Below are 18,994 nucleotides of genomic sequence, written 5' to 3' on the forward strand. Positions count from 1 at the left end.
CTCAGTTTGCTGAAAGTAGCTCATTTGCACGTTTGCATCAAACTGAGTGGTACTTCAGGTACTAAAATGGGACAAAGAAATCTGTTTATTTGTTGAAGTAGCAGGAAAAGAGGAAAAAAAATACCAACACGTCAGTTGCCCAGTCCACCATGCCAGGGTAGGTTATTTGTAATCGGGGCAGAGGAAAAGAACGGCCAGCTATGGGCGTGATCAATCATCACCTGGTTGTGGCTCAATAGCTTGTCTTGGTTTTATGAGGTGATTCATATGAGCGTCATCTAACCAAAATGGCACCCCACAGTCTCACATTGGGTCTCAGCCTCTATAGAGATTCCTGATCTGTCATTTTCCCTCATCCTTGTCAAAGAGCCCTTTCACTTTCTGTCTGGTCCATTTCCCTATAGCTGTTACATATGAATGGGGGGAGGGCAAGCAGAAGTTTATTTCTCCTTACCTTCTTTCCTCCCAAGACTTCTATCAGAAGATTTGGTGGGGGAGCGGGGTAGGGTGTAGCAAGGAAATTTACTTCTTTTTGGTTCCATTGCTTTATCTTACTTGGGGAAGCAGGCTGGTAATTGTACTCATCGAACATTTCTCTAGGCAGTTCATACCAAGCAATATGGAGTTGTTCTTGGATACTTGTCTACGCCATAGCTAACGTAAGCACAGTATGATTTTGGCTTGTATTGCTGGAAGAATAAAATCTTAAAAGTCATCCAGCAATTGCAGTACTTTCCCACATCTTCCAAGGTTAGACAATCCCAAACAGATCATAGGTGTTTGATAAATGTTAGTTGAATGAATGAATAATTATTTGATTAAATATATACCTATAAAGAACAAAAGAATTTTGAATTTTTTTCATTAATTTTTTATTAGCTGCATTTATAATATTAAATAATAGATGACCTAAGTAAAAACCATGAAACTTAATAGTGAATTTAAGAGAAGAAGTAAACTAACACTCCACCCATACTTTATCTCTTGAGTCCAGTGTCATTCAGCACAGGGCTCTCTGTTCATAGCTTTTGAAGTATTACCTCCTCTCATTTCGCATTTAAATACATACTGCTTTCAACTTGATGTCCCTCCCCCCAGTATGTCTTAGACATGTTTTGTTGTTAATACTTATAAAAGTATTGCATTCCTTTTAATAGCTAAACAATTTTTATTTGTTACATGAATATGCCATATTTTGTTTAACCAGGACGCAATGAATGAGCAGTTTAGAATATTTCAGATTTTTCACTGTTTACTAAGAACAAAAGAAATCATTCTTATTAATGTATCTCTGCTTATTTCTACATATATGTCTATAAATTTCCAGGAGAAATGCTAATTTAAGGCCTGTGAGAAGCATTTTAATTTTTAATAGATGTGACCAATCTCCTCTCCCACCTTAGTAACATCTGACTTCAAATAGTGTCTGAGTATCTTTATTTCCTTATATCTTTGCAAGTGTTAAATATTATTTGAATTAATTTGTTCTCAGTTTCATGCTTTAGGTTTCCTCCCTGATGATTGCCCTGCTCCCAGTTCAGTCCTTTGTTTGTTTGTTGGGGGATGGGGTCTGCCAGGCCATCATAAGCATTGTGTGTAGTTCTCTCAGACTTTAAACTTCACAGTTTTATAGGTAGAAGCCTGGTATAATAGTTTGGAAATCAGAGATCTGGCTCTTGGTTTTTGTTTTGTTTTGTTTTGTTTTGTCTGTTTTGTTTTTTTGTTTCTCATTTCCCAAAGATGTAAATATCAGATGTTTAATGCCTGACATTCTCCCTGTTTCTCTGAGAATGAATTGGAGAAAAAGAGGGCTAGAAAGAAGTGATGTACCAAATTGTATGACTTTTGACAGTCTCTCTGGGCTACAGTATTCTCATCTAAAACTGCATCAGTTGGACTGAAGGTTCTCCAAGGCCTGTTTGGATCCATCAGTCAGTGAATCTGTATTCAAAATGACATATATATAAAAAAAAGTCCTGTTCTAAAATTCCTAAGGGGTTACTATTCCACCCAGTGGGTCTCCGTGGGGCTTTGAGATGAGGAATTTAAAATGGTTATAATTTCATTTCTATCTATTTTTCTTTGGTAGGAATTATGATCTTGCTGTAATAACATTTTCCTTGTTTTCCTTCTCATCCCCTTCCTTACTCTCTGGTTTGTGGGACTCACGAAACCCACTTTGAATTGGCTGCTTCCAGTTTCTTGATAATTGTTACTTTATATGCAGTCAAGGTAATGGACTCTTGCACGTGACACTCAGATAGTGATTCAGAGATCACAAACTTAAAGGTCCATCAGGTATCTGGCTGTAGTAGCCTCTGGCACTCTTGTGGGGGCAAACAGGGTTGGGAAGAGTAGCAGTAATGTCTTATATAAGGGGCCAGTTTGTAGCTCTGGACACACAACTATTATCCATGTTTGGTTTTTCTAGAAAAGCCAAAGTAGTGCATTTTATGTGAAATCCTCCAGTTTTTAAATACTTAGTAAATTTCTAAAACAATACACAAGCTGATAAACCAAGTCTGTGGGTTGGATTTCAGTCTACTGTAAAGTTACATATGGTTTAGAACCTTTTCTTTTCTCATTGATGTTGCCTTATTGTTTATTGAGCTTATCTCGTTCCAGGTAAAATGTCAGGATGTAATAGTAGTTTTTAACATGAACTTTTTGAAATACAATTTCAAACAAATCTTTTACGATCTCTCCATAATCTGAAATGTGAGTGGAAATAAAATAATGACTTTTTAGTTATAGCATTAGTACACAGCATTTCACCTACTTATGAAAGGGAAGCTGCTAATAACATCCTATAGAGTGCTTCTTTGCTTCTTTTTAAAATTCAGTGAAATGTATAGCCTCAGTGTGTTTGTCAGTTATTACACGATGAGAACACATTTATTTCGATCAACACATCCAGGCTGAACTAAACACATTATAATAAGATAACCAGCCCACAGCAAAGTGCAGTACTAGGAACTGTGCCACTTGCAGCAATTTATGGAAGATCATTTAAGGATTTTATTTTTCTTATTTATGCATGCGTTATTCATTCTGCACTTAACAGGCCTCTTCTCTAAACTCAGCACCAAATTGCATGCCATGAGCACAGCTGGAGTAAGAGCAAATAATGAGTGATGGGGATACAGGCAGGTAGAAATAGGGAATCAGGTAATTTTAACACTGGGATAGGACACCTCACAGTGTAGAGGGTCTCATTGAAAATGCCCCTAACTTGAGCCACGGGGGTCAGCAGAACCTTTCAAAGGAAATGCTAGCCAGGGTGATATCTGAAGAGCTGGTAGGACCATGTGGCTCTGAGGCTGTGGGAGAGGGGCCGGCAGATGGAGCATCCCAGAGATGTGAGAGCACACAGGGACCCCAGCTCTGCAGGCACACTGTGTAGCTGCAGTTCAGAGTGTGGTGGAGGGTCGGGGGAGCAGAGGGGAGCTCTGTCAAGGGCCCAATTGTGCAGGTCCTGTGAGTCCTGCTAAGCAGCCCTTGAAAGGTTTTAAGAAGGGAAGAGCCTTGATCCAACAGATAATTTGAATAGCAGTTTCCCTTTAGTTCTCTTCTTATTACTATCTTTTTAAACCTCTTTAGTCCAGGTGGTGATGGCTCAGCTGAACACCTGCACAGGTACCTCCGGTGGTCTCCAATCTTTTCAGCTTCAGGGTTTTTTGTTTTTTGGGTGTTTTTGTTTTGTTTTGTTTTGTTTGTTTGCTTTGCCCTCAACACCTGGGTAGATATGAAGATAAAGAAAAACTATGACCACAGAAAGCACTAGGAAAGAAGGCAAGAAAATCAAGACAGTGAGAGAAGTAGATGTTGCTTATTTTGATTCAGAAACACCATTGTACTGTAGCGGGAGTCAGGAGTCCTGTGGCCATAGTTCTGCATATTTTTGTTTCCTCAATTTTCACCAGCATTTGTGACTCACATTGATGTGGGTCATTGAAGGACCACACTTTGAGAAACACCTCTTGATAGGCCGGTAGCTGTGACTCTGGTCACAAGAACAGCCAAATTCCTAACAAAGAGTGGTCGAGTTCCCTGTGTCTGGAAATAAGCTGCAGCATTACCCCACTTTGTGGAGAAATCTGACTGTGTTCCACCCTTTGAGTGGTATTTTGCAAAGTCGAGCCTCCTATGTGCTGGCTCCTACTTACTGGGGCTTGAAGCCATGGAAAAGAAAATGTTTTCTCACTTCGACATCTGTTTATTTTTGTGAAATACAATAAAAGCTATTTACATATTTTCATGTAAGGAAAGGTTAAGTCTAGTCACACAGTGATAACTATCATGATATAAATATTTATTCTTCTTAACCAGAAGACATAAAGGGGATTGGTGCTCAGCCACATATCTTTTTTTTTAAATTGCATACTTTGTAGTATTCTTACTGACTATACACGTAACCCATGTAATAAAATATAAAGTAGTTCAAATACAGCAAACCACCTAAGAGCTCGTAGACTTAGTTGTTATAGCCAGACGAAAACCAGCTCTTCTGTTAACAAGTCTTCTAGAAACCCTCAGTTCCTACATTGTCTCTTTTCTGCCTTAAGATGGTAGTACATAGAGCATGACTGCCACTATTCCCAACCTTGTCACTTAGCAAGATTTGTTTCTATAGAAGTTAAGAGCAAGATGTTTACATCTGAGAAAACTATATGTGTGCTTTCATGTACTACCTACATACATGTGTGGCTCTTTCTAGTGGCAAATAGGAACAAGATTAGCTAGAGCATGGAAAGGCAGCTGGTGGGTCATTTACAGGTTCATCTGGGAGTACTTGGAGACAAGAAAACTAGGAATCTTTTTCGGTGATTCGGTGAGCACATTAATCTTCATGCAGGGAAATACTGTGTAGACAAGAAACAGTGTCAACATTTTGGATTATCATGTGATATGTGAGCAAATTGAAGGCTGATATGGAGCCTGAAGTGTTCCAGGGTAGGTAAAGGTGGACCCTAATAATGCAAGGATTTGCACCAGTACCCTAGTGAGGAAGGATTAGTAATGAAGAGGGATTCGTAGTGGAGAATGACATTGTAGTCATAATGATTCATTACGGTAGTTGTTCTGTAGTTGCATATTAATTGTGTAGTTAAAAATCTGTACGTCATTTTCAGTGCTATGTCAGTGCTCTTTAGCCAATCCACTTGTAGTAAAGAACTTTTCAAGACCTCTTGTTTACTATAAAAGGAATATATCTGTATCATCAACAATTCAGATGATATAGAAAGGTACATGTAGAAAATTAAGTTGTTTCTATATTCCTCCCCGCAGCTATAACCATAGTTTGGTAAGTAGAGTCTTCTTTTTTCCTAGGCAGAGTGGGTTCTTAGTCCATTTGGTTCCAGATTTAATTGGTTTGAATGTTTGCAATGGTAAAAATAACAATTCATTTGTAAAAGTTAAAATTGCTTTGAACCAGGTAAACTCTCTTAGGTTGAACCATGTGAAATTGCTGTGTTAGTAGGTCAAAAAATTTTTGACCTACTAACACAGGTTAGTTTTATGTGGTTGAGCTATACTTTTAGAGGAATCTGTTCCTTGAGGTGATTTAGTCAGCATTTGCTGTGGATGTGAGGCTGCAGTGTGGAAATAGCCCCCAGCTGACTGTTCTTTGCCAGTAGTCAAATGGTGGGTAAAGAGATATTGATGGCAAGAGGGAATGGTGGAGTCTGTAATTTCTAGTACCACATTTCAGGTTTGTGATGTTGGGGAAATTAGGAGTGGAGCAAAACAGGAGGAATATACAGTGTGCTTAAATTTCTGTCTCCAAATAGAAAAACTTAGTTCTGGAGCAAGTAAAAACAGTAGACTTTTTGATGGATAGAAAACAATTTATGTGATATTTATAAAGTATTGCTAATGTGTTGTATTATCTTCGCATGTTTGAATGATACTGGTGGTCAAGAAACAGGTCTCGAAATCTGGAATTCAGTTTTAGCTAAATTAAGTTTATATGGTATGACATTTTGACTTTGTGCTTTGGATTATCCATGATCTCTTTTCCACATAATGAATCAAGTCTCTCTATGTGTGTGTGTATTAAAGTATAAAAAGCAAAAAATGGAATAAAAGATAAGGTTCCATTTTTTAACGTAATTCTTTAAGTTTTTCCTTTGTTAATTTATGAGAGAGAGTGTGTGTGTGTGTGTTTCATATTAGACATCATTAGAGGAAAGGTCAGGAACTAAGTAAAACCATAGCATTTCTCCTGGTATGCAGCTGAGCTAGCCAGCATACTTTGCAGAACTGTTCACAAGTTAATCTGGGAGGTGTGTATCTGTCCCTTTCTCTGTCTAGATCATCGAGTCTTCTGAGACACAGTTACACAAGCAAATTTTTCTTTTTCTGCATGTATTGTTTTATTTTTTGTTTCTTTGTGGGTTTTATTCCTTTGCTCTTCACCCAGGAGATTCTCCCCCTCAGAATATTTCAGCTATAAAAATATTTAGAATGCGTGTTTAGGAATTTGTCCATTTCTTCTAAGTTGTCTAGCTTGTTGGCACATACTAACTACCAAAATTCACATGGGAAGAGATAGAAAATCTGAACAGACCCATAACTTGTTAGGAAATCGAATCAGTTGTCCAAATTCTCCCAACAATTTAGAGTCCTGGGCCAGATGGCTTCCCTGGGGAATTCAACCAGACATTTAAAAGAGAATTAATACCCATTCTTCTCAAGCTATTCCAAAAAATAGAAATTGAAGGAAAACTTCCAGACTCATTTTACGAAGCCAGCATCACTTTGATTCCCAAGCCAGATGGAGACTCAGCAAAAAAAGAGAACTACAGCCCAATATCCTTGATGAATACGGATGCAAAAATCCTCAACAAGATACTCGCAAATCGAATCCAACAGCATATAAAAAGAATTATCTACCAAGATCAAGTGAGATTCATTCCTGGGTTACAGGGCTGGTTCAATATTTGCAAATCCGTCAATGTGATACATCACATTAACAAAAGAAAAGATAAAAACCATATGATCCTGTCGATAGATGCAGAAAAAGCATTAGACAAGATACAGCATCTCTTCTTAATAAAGACCCTCGAGAAAGTCGGGATAGAAGGAACTTAACCTAAACATCATCAAAGCCATCTAGGAGAAGCCCTCAGCTAACATCATCCTCAGTGGGGAAAAACTGAGAGCCTTCCGCCTGAGATTAGGAACACGACAGGGATGTCCACTCTCACCACTGTTGTTTAAGATAGTGCTCGAAGTCCTAGCATCAGCAATCAGACAACAAAAGGAAATAAAAGGCATCAGAATTGGTAAAGAAGAAGTCAAACTTTCACTTTACACAGACGACATGATCCTCCACATAGAAAACCCGACAGGCTCCACCAGAAGCCTACTGGAACTGATCCATGAATTAAGCAATGTTGCAGGATACAAAATCAACTTACAGAAATCAGTTGCATTTTTATACACCAATAATGAAGCAACAGAAAGAGAAATCAAGAAACGGATCCCATTCACAGTTGCATAAAATACCTAGGAATTAACCTAACCAAAGATATAGGAGATCTGTATGATGAAAACTATAGAAAACTTATGATAGAAATTGAAGAAGACACACAAAAAAATGGAAAAGCATTCCATGCTCATGGATCGGAAAAATAAATATTCTTGAAATGTCATTACTACCCAAAGCAGTCTACACATTCAGTGCAATTGCAATCAAAATTGCACCAGCATTCTTCTCAAGCTAGAACAAACTATCATACAATTTGTATGGAACCACAAAAGACCCTGAATTGCCAAAGTAATACTGAAGAATAAAACCAAAACGGGAGGTATCACCATCCCAGACTTTAGCCTCTACTACAAAGCTGTCATCATCAAGACAGTATGGTATTGGCACAAAAACAGACACATAGACCANGGAGAACTGGACAGCAACATCCAGAAGAATGAAACTAGATCATTTTCTCACACCATATGCAAAAATAAACCCAAAATGGATAAAGGACCTGAACGTGAGACAGAAAACCATCAAAACACTAGAGGAGAAGGCAGGAAACAAGCTCCTTGACCTCAAGCGCAGAAATTTCTTACTTGACACATCCCCAAAGGCAAGGGAATCAANAGAATACTACACAGGATAGAGAAAGAATGAAATCTGGCCATGTGTAGCAACGTGAATGGAACTTGAGGGTATTATGCTGAGAGAAATATGTCAGGCAGAGAAGGACTGATACCATATGTTTGCACATATAGGTGGATTAGGAGGAAGTTAACGGAGCTCGAAGTGGGAGAAGAAGGGGAAAAATAGTTGGGGAGAGGGAGGGAGGCAAACCAAGAGAGTCTCTTTAATGCTGAGAACAAACTGAGGACTGATGGGGGTGGGGCAGAGGGGAAGGGGGTGATAGGCATGGTGGAGGGCACTTGTTGAGATGAGCACTGGGTGTTATATGTAATCCAACTTGACAATAAACTATAAAAAATTTCAGAATTCATTGGCAAAGTAACATCTCATTGAAAGTAAGTAGTCTTATTATTTCCAGTATAAAGTGAATTTCAGCAGCCCATAGAGCTAACTACCAGTGGGCTTAAAGGAAATAGTTCACATCTATTTTAGTTGTAGCTTGAGTTATGTTTGGCTTCTTGGGTTTAATGGGTAGTAATTTTTATCTTCTAGAAATGTCAGGTTCTCCATCTACCCCTCTGGAAAAGAACACATTTAAAAAAAAGAGAGGAAAATGTACATACACTATTTCTTCAGAGACTAAAGGGGGAGGGAGCCAGGATAGGTTGTGTTTGTTTGTGGTCTTTCCTTTCCTACTAGGATATCAAATAATGACCTAGAAAACTGATATATTAAAGAAGGGTTTTGTCCTTTCTTTCTCTGTTAACATTACTTTTTAAAATCACCACTACAATGTGAGCTTAATGAAATGAATGAACATACTCTGAACTCTTCTATTAATTCAAAATTTATTTAATCATGATGAGATCAGAATTTAGGTGAAATTTCTCTCTTCCAAGTCAGAGTGGAAATTGAAGATGTTTATTCTCAAAGAGGGAGGTGAAGATTTCAGTATGGCTGATCAGCAGGTATCTGAATCCTGCTACCAGACTCAGGGAGGCTCCCTGTGTCATTCTGTCCTACTGGGACTTTTCAGAGGCACAATTATCTTTATGAACAGGCGTGTTTTTCTGTTTTTGTATTGTCTCAACATCACAGTCCTGAAACTGTTGTTAGAATTTTACCCTGAGCCCTAGATTACAAGTCTTGTACATCAGGTACAGTTGAACTGTTTCAAACCTCACTGATGAAATGAATTTTAAAATGTTGCCATATGTTTACTTAAAATTTGTGGAGAAACCAACCATGTTGGAATTACTAACGCTAGCGTTACAGGATTTGTTTGTCAGCAAACGATGGGAAAATAACATGTGGTATACCCGTGATATTATTAGGATTACATGGGGTATTATTTTGACAGTGTTTGTCTTGAAAAGGGAGACATATTGGTTTTAGAACTTGTAGGTGCTAATCACTGGTCTGACTTGGCAGCCCAGGAGACTCACTTGCCTTGGTAACAGCAGGAATTATAGTTTCTGGCAACTCGCTGGGAGCAGTGGCTGCTGCATTGGCAGCCTCTGAGCTAGTCAGGTCTGTCACCTTCCCTGATGTTGATAGATATCATAGATGGGTTTCCACCCTTCAATGCTGTTTGTCTGCCATCAGCTATGAAATTAGTGGCTGTATCCTTTTTTAAATGCAAATTCATTATGTCAATCTGAAAAGAAAGAGGGTTTACTTTCAGATATAGACATTGGTACTTATTTAAGTGATAGTTTACTTTAAAAGTGTATATAAATGTACTTAAAAATCTCAAAATCTGTAGGGTGCCTGGGTGGTTCCATCACTTAAGCGTCTGACTTTGACTCTGGTCATGATCTTATAGTTCATGGGTTCCGGTCCTTCGTCAGGCTGTTAGCAGACATCTTGGAGCTTGGAACCTGCTTTGGATTCTGTGTCTTCCTCTCTCTCTGCCCTTTCCCCATGCTCTCTCTCTCTCTAACAAATAATAAATACACATTTAAAAAAATCTAAAATATGTAATAATTGAGACTTATTGGAAATAAATGTAGAGACTCTGAGTCTTCAGTAGAAGTGGTCAAAAATATATAAAACATGACATGACTTTTTTTTCTTATTAGTCACTGTCAGGAGGGGGGAAAACATTTTTTCCCAAGGTGAATGATGGCAGGAATTCGATTTTACTGAAATTGTGGGAGAAATGCCTTGGGAAATGACGAGTATGAAGACATTACTTTGAGGAATGAGCAACAATTTAGGTGTAAGTGGTGAGATAAAGGTGGTAATGTGGCGGAGGTGCATAGAGGGGTGGTTAAAAAAAAGTCCTAAGGCAGAGGATCCTCCGGGCATGGGATTCTTAATTTAGTGGAAACTTCAGTACCTTTCTGGGGTTGTTACTGATAAGGATAGATCATTACTAAATTTGACAGGCTAAGAGGATAAGTTGAAAAATGAAATTGGACAAGGTTATACAGATCTGTTGTACGGTATGTTTCCAAAACTTGCCTTAGAAAGCCAGGTTCCTTTCAGATAATATGTTTCCTATAAGTCTTTGATTCATTTCACATATATGCATCCTGAACTGGGTAGGTATGAAGAACCGTATCCGGCCATCATTTTCAAATATCCCACTGTGGTTTGAAATATTGATCTCTGAGGATCAGTCAGCCCCAGAGGACTAGTGCAGGCGCAAGTGTTCTTTTTAAAATGAGCAAATGTGAAATTGGCCCCCAGATTGATATCTGAAAGCTAGCTATTTAATAAAGTTTTAATTGTTTAAAGCTGATGAGCTAGTTGAATAATTAAAAGACAGAAGATTATAAATTATTGAAATTAATAATAATTATAATTAATAATTACAAAATATTTTAAATATAATAATTTATAATATAAAAATCTATTTTAAGACTATTGAAATTAATAATAATTGTAATTAATAATTACAGAATATTTTAAATATAATAATTAATTAATAATACAAAACTTCTATTGTAAGACTATATAATGGTGGTTCCTTCACCTTTTATGTGCTGTGATTTTATTGTCATAATTATTTTCTCATGTGTGCTAATTTACAAAGCTCAGATAATATAAATTTGTAGATATTATTGCTACAAGGTTTATTTTCAGTGTTTACATATTTTGAGGGAGAGAGAGTATAGGCAAGTGCATGCACCAACTGGAGGGGGGCAGAGAGAGAGGGAGAGAGAGAATCCTAAGCAGGCTGCATGCTCAGTGGAGAGCCTGACCTGGGGCTTGATCTCACAACTCTGGAATCATGATCTGAGCTGATATCAAGAGTTGTACACTCAACCAACTCAGTCACCCAGATGCCCCAAGGTTTTTACTGTATAAAGCTAGCCTGCCCATGGTGGACACATGTGAGAGGAAGAAGAAGGCCTTCCCATGGCAGCTTGGACTTCTCTGGCCTTGGACTGCATGCTGCTGCTACTCACCCAGTTTCAGAGGGAACACACTTCTTGTCGTCTTCCAGTATTGGAACCAGCTACATGAATTAATTCTCTTTCTGAGTGGCCTTCTTTGGACCAAACATATGTTTATTCAAGTTTATCTTGGGATTAAGGATATATTATATGGTTCCAAAACAGATTTGGATGGAGAAATCTATAGAAAATCATAGTGATAACAATAGCTCTGATAATAGCTCGCTCTCATTGAGGTCATGCTAGAACTTGGTCTGTATACCTTCTCTGCCATTCTGGGAAATGCATAGTAAAGGCCCTTTTGCGTGGTGATTACAACTCTAAAATATCATTTTTCTTTTTAATAAAATATTAAATAATCCAGACTCGCTTTTTTTTAGAATGTTGGACCATGGGTATATCTTTTTATTTTTATTTTTTAATAGACTTTATTTTTTTAATGTTTATTTATTTATTTTGAGAAAGAGAGACAGAGCAAGGGAGGAGCAGAGAGATAGGGAAAGAGAGAATCCTAAGCAGGCTCCGCACTGTCAGTGCAGAGACCAATGTGGGGCTAGAATTCATGAGCCATTAGATCATGACCTGAGCTGAAACCAAGAGTCAGACACTTAACCAACTGAGCCACCCAGGGGCCCCAATTGAGTTTATTTATTAAAAATTTTTTTTTAATTTTTGATTTTTATTTTTGAGAGAGACAGAGTATGAGCAGGGAAGGGGTGGAGAGAGAGGGAGACACCAAATCTGAAGCAGGATCTAGGTGTCAGCACAGAAACTGGCAACGGGGCTCTAACTGACACGGAGCTCAAGATCATGACCAGAGCCCATGGCCTGAGCCAAAGTCAGATGTTTAACTGACTTAACCACCCAGGTGCCCCTAGACTTTAATTTTTAAATACAGTTTTAGGTTCACAGCAAAATTGAGTGACAAGTACAGAGAGTTCTCATATAACCCCTGCCCACCACCACTTACCTCCTTCCCACCAATGCCCCTAAGCCTCCCCTGCTATCAACATCTCTTATCAGAGTGATACATTCGTTACAACGGATAACCTACACTAACACATCATTTTCACCCAAAGTCCAAGGTTTACATTAGGATTTATGTGTGGCATTAGAAATCATTTTTTAAAGATATGATTTTGCAGTATTATTGGGTATCAAGAATTTATCCAGGGCCTCCAGTGTCAGTAACTAGGTTCTTAATAAGTACTTGATGAATAAGTGAATGATTACAAGTTCTTGACAGAACACAGGCAAAATGATTTGTCTTTTCTTTCTTCACAAAATTGAAGATTAATTAAAATAAATAATGATGGAAGCTCCTGTTCTTTGAGTATTGTACTCAAATGGTCACTGACATAGGGGGAAATAATTATGTTTATTTCTGTTCTGAGGGATGAAAAAGAGTTTATCTTTAAATTAATACTTGTGCTTATGGTATATAAAATTCTCATATGCTTATTTAATAAGGGCTGTGGTTATTTGATAAGATTGGTTACTTCCATGGTACATTATTACTCGCATATTTTTTCCCCATCTTCCATGGTTCCTTTATTCTTAACAGGGCTTGAAAGATGTAAGACTAAATTCACTTATTTAATTAATAAGTAATGTCTTGTAAATATTTCATGGCTTTTTACTCTGCAGTTCTATTTTTCACAATTCATTACAGGGAGGTAATTCTAAAGGATATATATATTAAACCTGGTTATTTCCTTTGTGGTATTATTTATATAAAAAAAAAAGGGAAATCTAAAGGTATTTATTTATTTGTGGTATGCAGTGTTGCATTGAGTCTGATTATTATAGCAGGAGGTGGAGTTGTCTCATTCCTTTTTTTAATTTAAAAAAAGAAGAGGAGACTTATGTGGAGGAAGGAATCGAATTTAAGAGCCATTCTTTGCCCAGATCTTGAAGTTGACAGCAGTGTTAGCCAGTCTTCTCTGGATTTTTTGGAAGGGTAGATATCAAAGGGCCTTGTGTTGAAAATGAGAAATGAGTGTTAGCTGTTAACAGACTGAGATATGGGGCTAGTGCCGGTCTCATAGTAAAAGGAAGATAAATTGAAGGAGGAGGAACTGCCAGATGGTAGCAGGTACTTTCTCTTTCAAAGACTATTCAAAGTGTGTGTGTGTTGTGGAGGTGTGTGTGTCCCCACTGGGGAACTTAAATGAATCACAATCAGTAAATTTATTGAGTTGCTACTATGAATCAGGCCTTGAACTAGGACATGAAGTTTGGAGGACAATGAACGGTGGCTGTTTAATCTTGAATCCTTCCACTCCCGCTTCTCCAAAAGTTATAAATCCAACAGAGAGACCAAATAAAAGAGCATATGACCCACATCTTTAAAAGCATTAGGAGATGCCACAAGCCTGCAGTTGCAAAGTGGTGCGAGGGAAGCTTTAGACAGGTTTAAGACACTGTGAAAAAGAGTAGAGGGGTATGGAGAGCTGAGATGAAAGCACAGATAAAAATCATTACAGAAAGAGAAAACTGGGACTCCATGTAGTTCACAGCACTGACCATAGAAAAGATAAAAACTGAATGGGATTGGAACTGGTAGGCATCGGAAAGTGTCTATGGGAGAGATTCAGATATATAGCAAAAGGGTAGTACCCCTTGAAGACATGGCAGTGAACATAAAGAAGGAAAGACTAGGGAGAAATTAAGGATCCTATAGAAATGAAAAAGAAACAAAACACCCAAACTCTTTCCCTTTCTCCCACCTGCACCATCCAAAAAAACTACATAGAGGAGAGAAGAACTTATGTAAGAGAGGACTCAAACTAAGAATGCAGCCCTTTGAGTGAATATAAAACAAACAGATCTATATAAAATGCCATAAAAACTCAGAAAATATAAAACAATGCATTTCAGCTGATAAAAATGCTTTTCAAAAAAGCAACCATAAGGGCTCCTGGGTAGCTCAGTTGGTTAAGTGTCTAATTCTTGATTTTGGCTCAGGCCATGATCTTAGGATTGTGAAATTATGGGCCCTGCTTTGGGCTCCACGCTTAGCATGGAGCCTGCTTAAGATCCCCCCCCACCCGTCTCTCTTTGTCTCTCTCTCACTGTCCCCTTCCCCCACTCATGTGCTCTTATTCTCTCTCTAAAATAAAAAAAAAGGCAAGCATAAAATTGAAGAAAACTGTATACAATACTGTAAAATGAATTAAATTTTCTCATTCAGGCTCTTGGGTATATGAAATCTAAAAATCCCACCTTGAATTGTTAATACAAAAGTTCAGAAGAAAAATGCACAAAAAACACAATAAAGTAAGTTAATTGAACCTTTGGGAAATATAGAAGAAAAGACAGAATCAAATTGGAAATGAAGTCTAAGTTATAACATGTCCAAGAGAAAATAGATTCAAATGTCAGGTGACCCAGTATACTAACATTTGAATTAGATGTAAATGGCCTAAGTACCACTTAAAAGTGATTGGCAAAATGGATTTAATTTATTTATTTTTGAGAGACAGAGAGATATAGAGCATGAGTGGAAGAAGAACAGAGAGAGAAAGAGACACAGAATCTGAAGCAGGCTCCAGGCTCTGATCTGTCAGCACAGAGCCCAATATGGGGCTTGAACTCACAGACTGCGAGTCGAAGTCAGACACTTAACTGACTGAGGTATTCATTCACCTCATGACAGAATGGATTTAAAAAGCCCATAGCCCAATGATATGCTGTCTGTAAGACACTTATATATTCAAATATAGTGATTTTAGTAGGTTAAAAGATGTAAACAAATACACCATCAAAAGTAAGCAGAAGTGGTTATATTAATATCTGACAAAATAGGCCCAGAGCAAAGAAAATTACCAAAACCAAGTGAGATATTTTATATATATAAAGGAGCCAGTTCACAAAGAAAACATAGCAACTCCAAATGCATATACAGTGAACACCAGAGCTTCAAAATACACAAAGCAAAACCTGGCAGAATTCAAATGAGAAATTGACAAATTCCCAGTTACAATTGTCTTAGTCACTAATAGAATCATTATGCAGAAAATAGCAAGTGTATAGAAGAATTCAAGGACACACTCAACCAACAGAATCTAATTGGCATTTATAGAACTTTCCACCCAACTTCAGCAGAATATATATTCTCCATACATCTGGCACGTTTACCAAGATCAAGCATATCCTGGGTAATAAAACAAACCTTAACAAATTTCAAACAATTGAGATCATACCAAGCATGTCCTTGGGTCATAATGGACTTTACCTAGAGGTTAATAACAAATAACAAGTGAAATAATAGGAAGCTCTTCATCTAAGTGAAAACGCTGTTCCTCTGTCCTTGATTCTGAATAATTTTTGTCTTGGAAAATGGGAAAATAGAGGTCACATCTGACAAAATGATAATGTAATATATCAGTTGATTGTTACCCATTGTCTCTTTTTCTATTTTGTTTTACAGCTTCTCTGTTAAAAGGACTAAAACATGCTAACATAGTGCTGCTTCATGACATCATCCACACCAAGGAAACGCTGACACTTGTGTTTGAATATGTGGTGAGTAAAATAAGAATTCATATTTTCCAAATATATATAAAATTCTTATAGTATTATCATAGTGTTTCTTATTTAGGTTGCTATACTGAAGTGAGTATTTTATCCAGTAAGTTTGCATAATTTTGAAAAACCCAGAAAAATGTTAAGATATATTATTTATTGATATAGATATATATTTATAGATATATAATGGGTATATTATCTATTTATAACCTATTGTTACTTTTATATGCTCTAATTCTTTGGCTTATCAAGTAGGATTAAACAGCACAGTGGTGATTACTCCATCAAAAGATGTTCACAGACAATTTTTTCTTTTCCTTTGGACTTGTAACTTGGTTTCTCAGAAGCATGTTTATTAAGGTTGTGTGGGTTTTGTTGTTGTTGTTGTTGTTGGTTTTTTGGTGGAGGAAAGCCTAATACTTATAATTTAGACCTCATAGTTTTTCCCCTCAGTTGGTATTTTCAGCTATTAATTAAAACTTCCAATTTGCATAGCACACAATGTAATGATCTTATTGTGTTGAGAGTATTACCGCTGGAAGACTTGGACTTGAACTCATAATTAATCTTTCTCCGTTTCTCTTAGAAAAACATATGGTATTTATGTAGCACCATTTCAGCATTTAACTGTGGAATCATGAAATGTAACCATGATAATTAACATCCCAATTTTCACAGATGGATCTGAGAACATGTAATTTATACGATACAGATGACATTGGTGGAGACTTTTATTTAGAAGGGTAGCTGTTGGTATTGTGAATGTATTAGGATCCCATTTTGTAATTACCACACTACTTTTTTAAAAAAATTTGAAATAGTTTCCATTTTTTAATATAAAATAAAATGCATATTTGCAACATTTTTATCTTGCTAATGTCTGCCTGTGTCTGTTTATCATTTGAAAATTGTTGTCTTATGAAGAAGCTATTTCTCTTCTCTATTTACATATAAATGATAGATACATTTGAATAATATGGTAATGTGGCTACCAGGACAGCTAAAGCTCAGCAGTTGAATATATTACATGCTACCAAGAATGGATGCAGATTCACACATCAATGCAAATATAATTTCTTTTGTTTAATCAGTGATTTTGGAGTCAATAACATATTCAGTTGGTTTAGAATTAGAATTTTTGTTTCCTATTTTCCAGTAGGTCTAGTTGCAATATTGCAATTAAATCTATATTTTTCTTAGTATGGTTGACTAACTTTGGTATTTTATGGAAAATAGATTTCAAAAATGTACTTATTCCCTCCCCCCAAATTAGATAATTAAGCTAAAAGGAAGAAAAGTAGTGTGACCTTTAAAATCATTTATATTAATAGAAAAACTAACAGAAATAATATGAAAATATGTCCTCCAAATCTTAAAAGAAAACTCAATATAATTGTGAGGCTAAAAATGTGTGTTTCAGATCACGTGTCACTTGATGGTTTTATATTCTGTGGAGGTTGCCACATAAACGAAATTCATTGTCCTGAAATATTTGCTAACTGATTAAGGCTGACTTTTAAATATGTCCTGCGATATTTGCTAACTGACTAAGACTCACTTTTAAACAATCACTCTTCTTTGTGTGAGTGAAATTTTCCCTGGTCCCAATTCTTGTGGAGCCATCCCTCGTCAGTCAACCACATAATATAGTGTGGACATACATGGTACTTTTCAAGCAACATTTTTCTTCCTGACTTCTCTGGGGGAGTTAAGCTTAACCTGTTTAGATTCATAGAATGGGGCAAGCATGTGTTATTCCTGGCTTTGGACTGCCCTGCCTTTTCTCTCCTTGGTTCCCCACTCCACCTTTTTCCCTTCACTTCCCCATTGTCCTTTGCCATCCTCCTTTCCACCTTTGTCTTTTTCTATTCTTTTCATTTCCTATTGTTTTACTCTCTTGGGTAAAGTACTTTTTGTTGTTGCAACTGAAGTTTGTTTGGGTTTTGTTTAAGTAAAATGTTTCAATGGGTCTCTGAAATCAGAGTTGGGGTAGGGGTGGGGAAGAGCTCCAGGCTGTAGAAATACCTTACAGGAGTCTTTCCAATTAGAGCGGAGGAGATGCTGATTCCTTGGCAGCTTTGGTCTGACCATGTGGCAAGTGTCTAGTATAAAAATAACTCCCTTGAATATTTCCTAAGGTTTTTATTTTTTATAGTGCTTTTTCATTGCTTGTTATTTGTACACATACTGATGTCTCCAGGAATATTAAGGCTAGTACATATTTTAATGATTAGTCAGATTGCTTTCCTCATAGTACCTAGCAGAAATAAATTCTGCTCTTCTCTTGTGTGTTTCATAGCGGTAGAAAGGCAATAGTATTTCAAAGCATGAAATGCCTTGGGAATTAAGAGCAGATCTAGGTGAGGGAAATAAGGTAGGAAATAGGAGGGCACTGAGGGCCTGGGATGATGAGTGATAGATTAGAAAGGGAGGTGAAAGAATATTTAAGACAATTATGACCACAGTACTAAAAATCAGCAACTAAAATTTATTGAGTTCTGTGCGAAACACTGTGCTGGAGGTTTTACATTCATTACCATTTTTTATATTCTCAACAGCCTATGGAACTATGAATTTCAGTACTTTACAAAGGAGAAAACTAAGGATTTGGGAGATTAGGTACTTTTCCAGGATCTTGTAGCATGTAAAAGAGACTCAGACCCATATTACTCTGATTACTAATTGTAATGTTGTATCTCTTGTTTATTTTTACACCTTTACTTAAATGGAGCTTTTGGTCTGAAGAGGAAAAAAAGAAATTTTCTTTTTCTTTCCACCACCTCCCTTATCCTGCTCTTAAGAACCTGAGTGCAGGAGCACCTGGGTGGCTCAGTTGGTTAAGCGGCCAACTTTCGCCTAGGTCACAATCTTGTTCCCGAGTTGGGCTCTGTGCTGACAGCTCAGAGCCTGGAACCTGTTTCAGATTCTGTGTCTCCCTCCCTCTCCCCCCCCC

The 18,994-nt window shown here is 37.1% G+C and overlaps 1 protein-coding gene across 1 annotated transcript in view; it reads left to right on the top strand.

Annotated features, from left to right (window-relative positions):
- The window catches only part of CDK14 (cyclin dependent kinase 14), a 563,883-nt gene that overhangs the window by 218,741 nt on the left and 326,148 nt on the right, over window positions 1–18,994 (top strand). The window contains exon 6 of the mRNA XM_077766835.1: window positions 15,944–16,038. Coding sequence (XP_077622961.1) covers window positions 15,944–16,038 — 95 coding nt within the window. The remainder of the gene's footprint in view (window positions 1–15,943; window positions 16,039–18,994) is intronic.

The sequence above is a fragment of the Crocuta crocuta genome, unplaced genomic scaffold (genome assembly GCF_008692635.1).
Source record: "Crocuta crocuta isolate KB4526 unplaced genomic scaffold, BGI_CrCroc_1.0 scaffold165, whole genome shotgun sequence".
In the NCBI taxonomy this organism is placed as follows: Eukaryota; Metazoa; Chordata; class Mammalia; order Carnivora; family Hyaenidae; genus Crocuta; species Crocuta crocuta.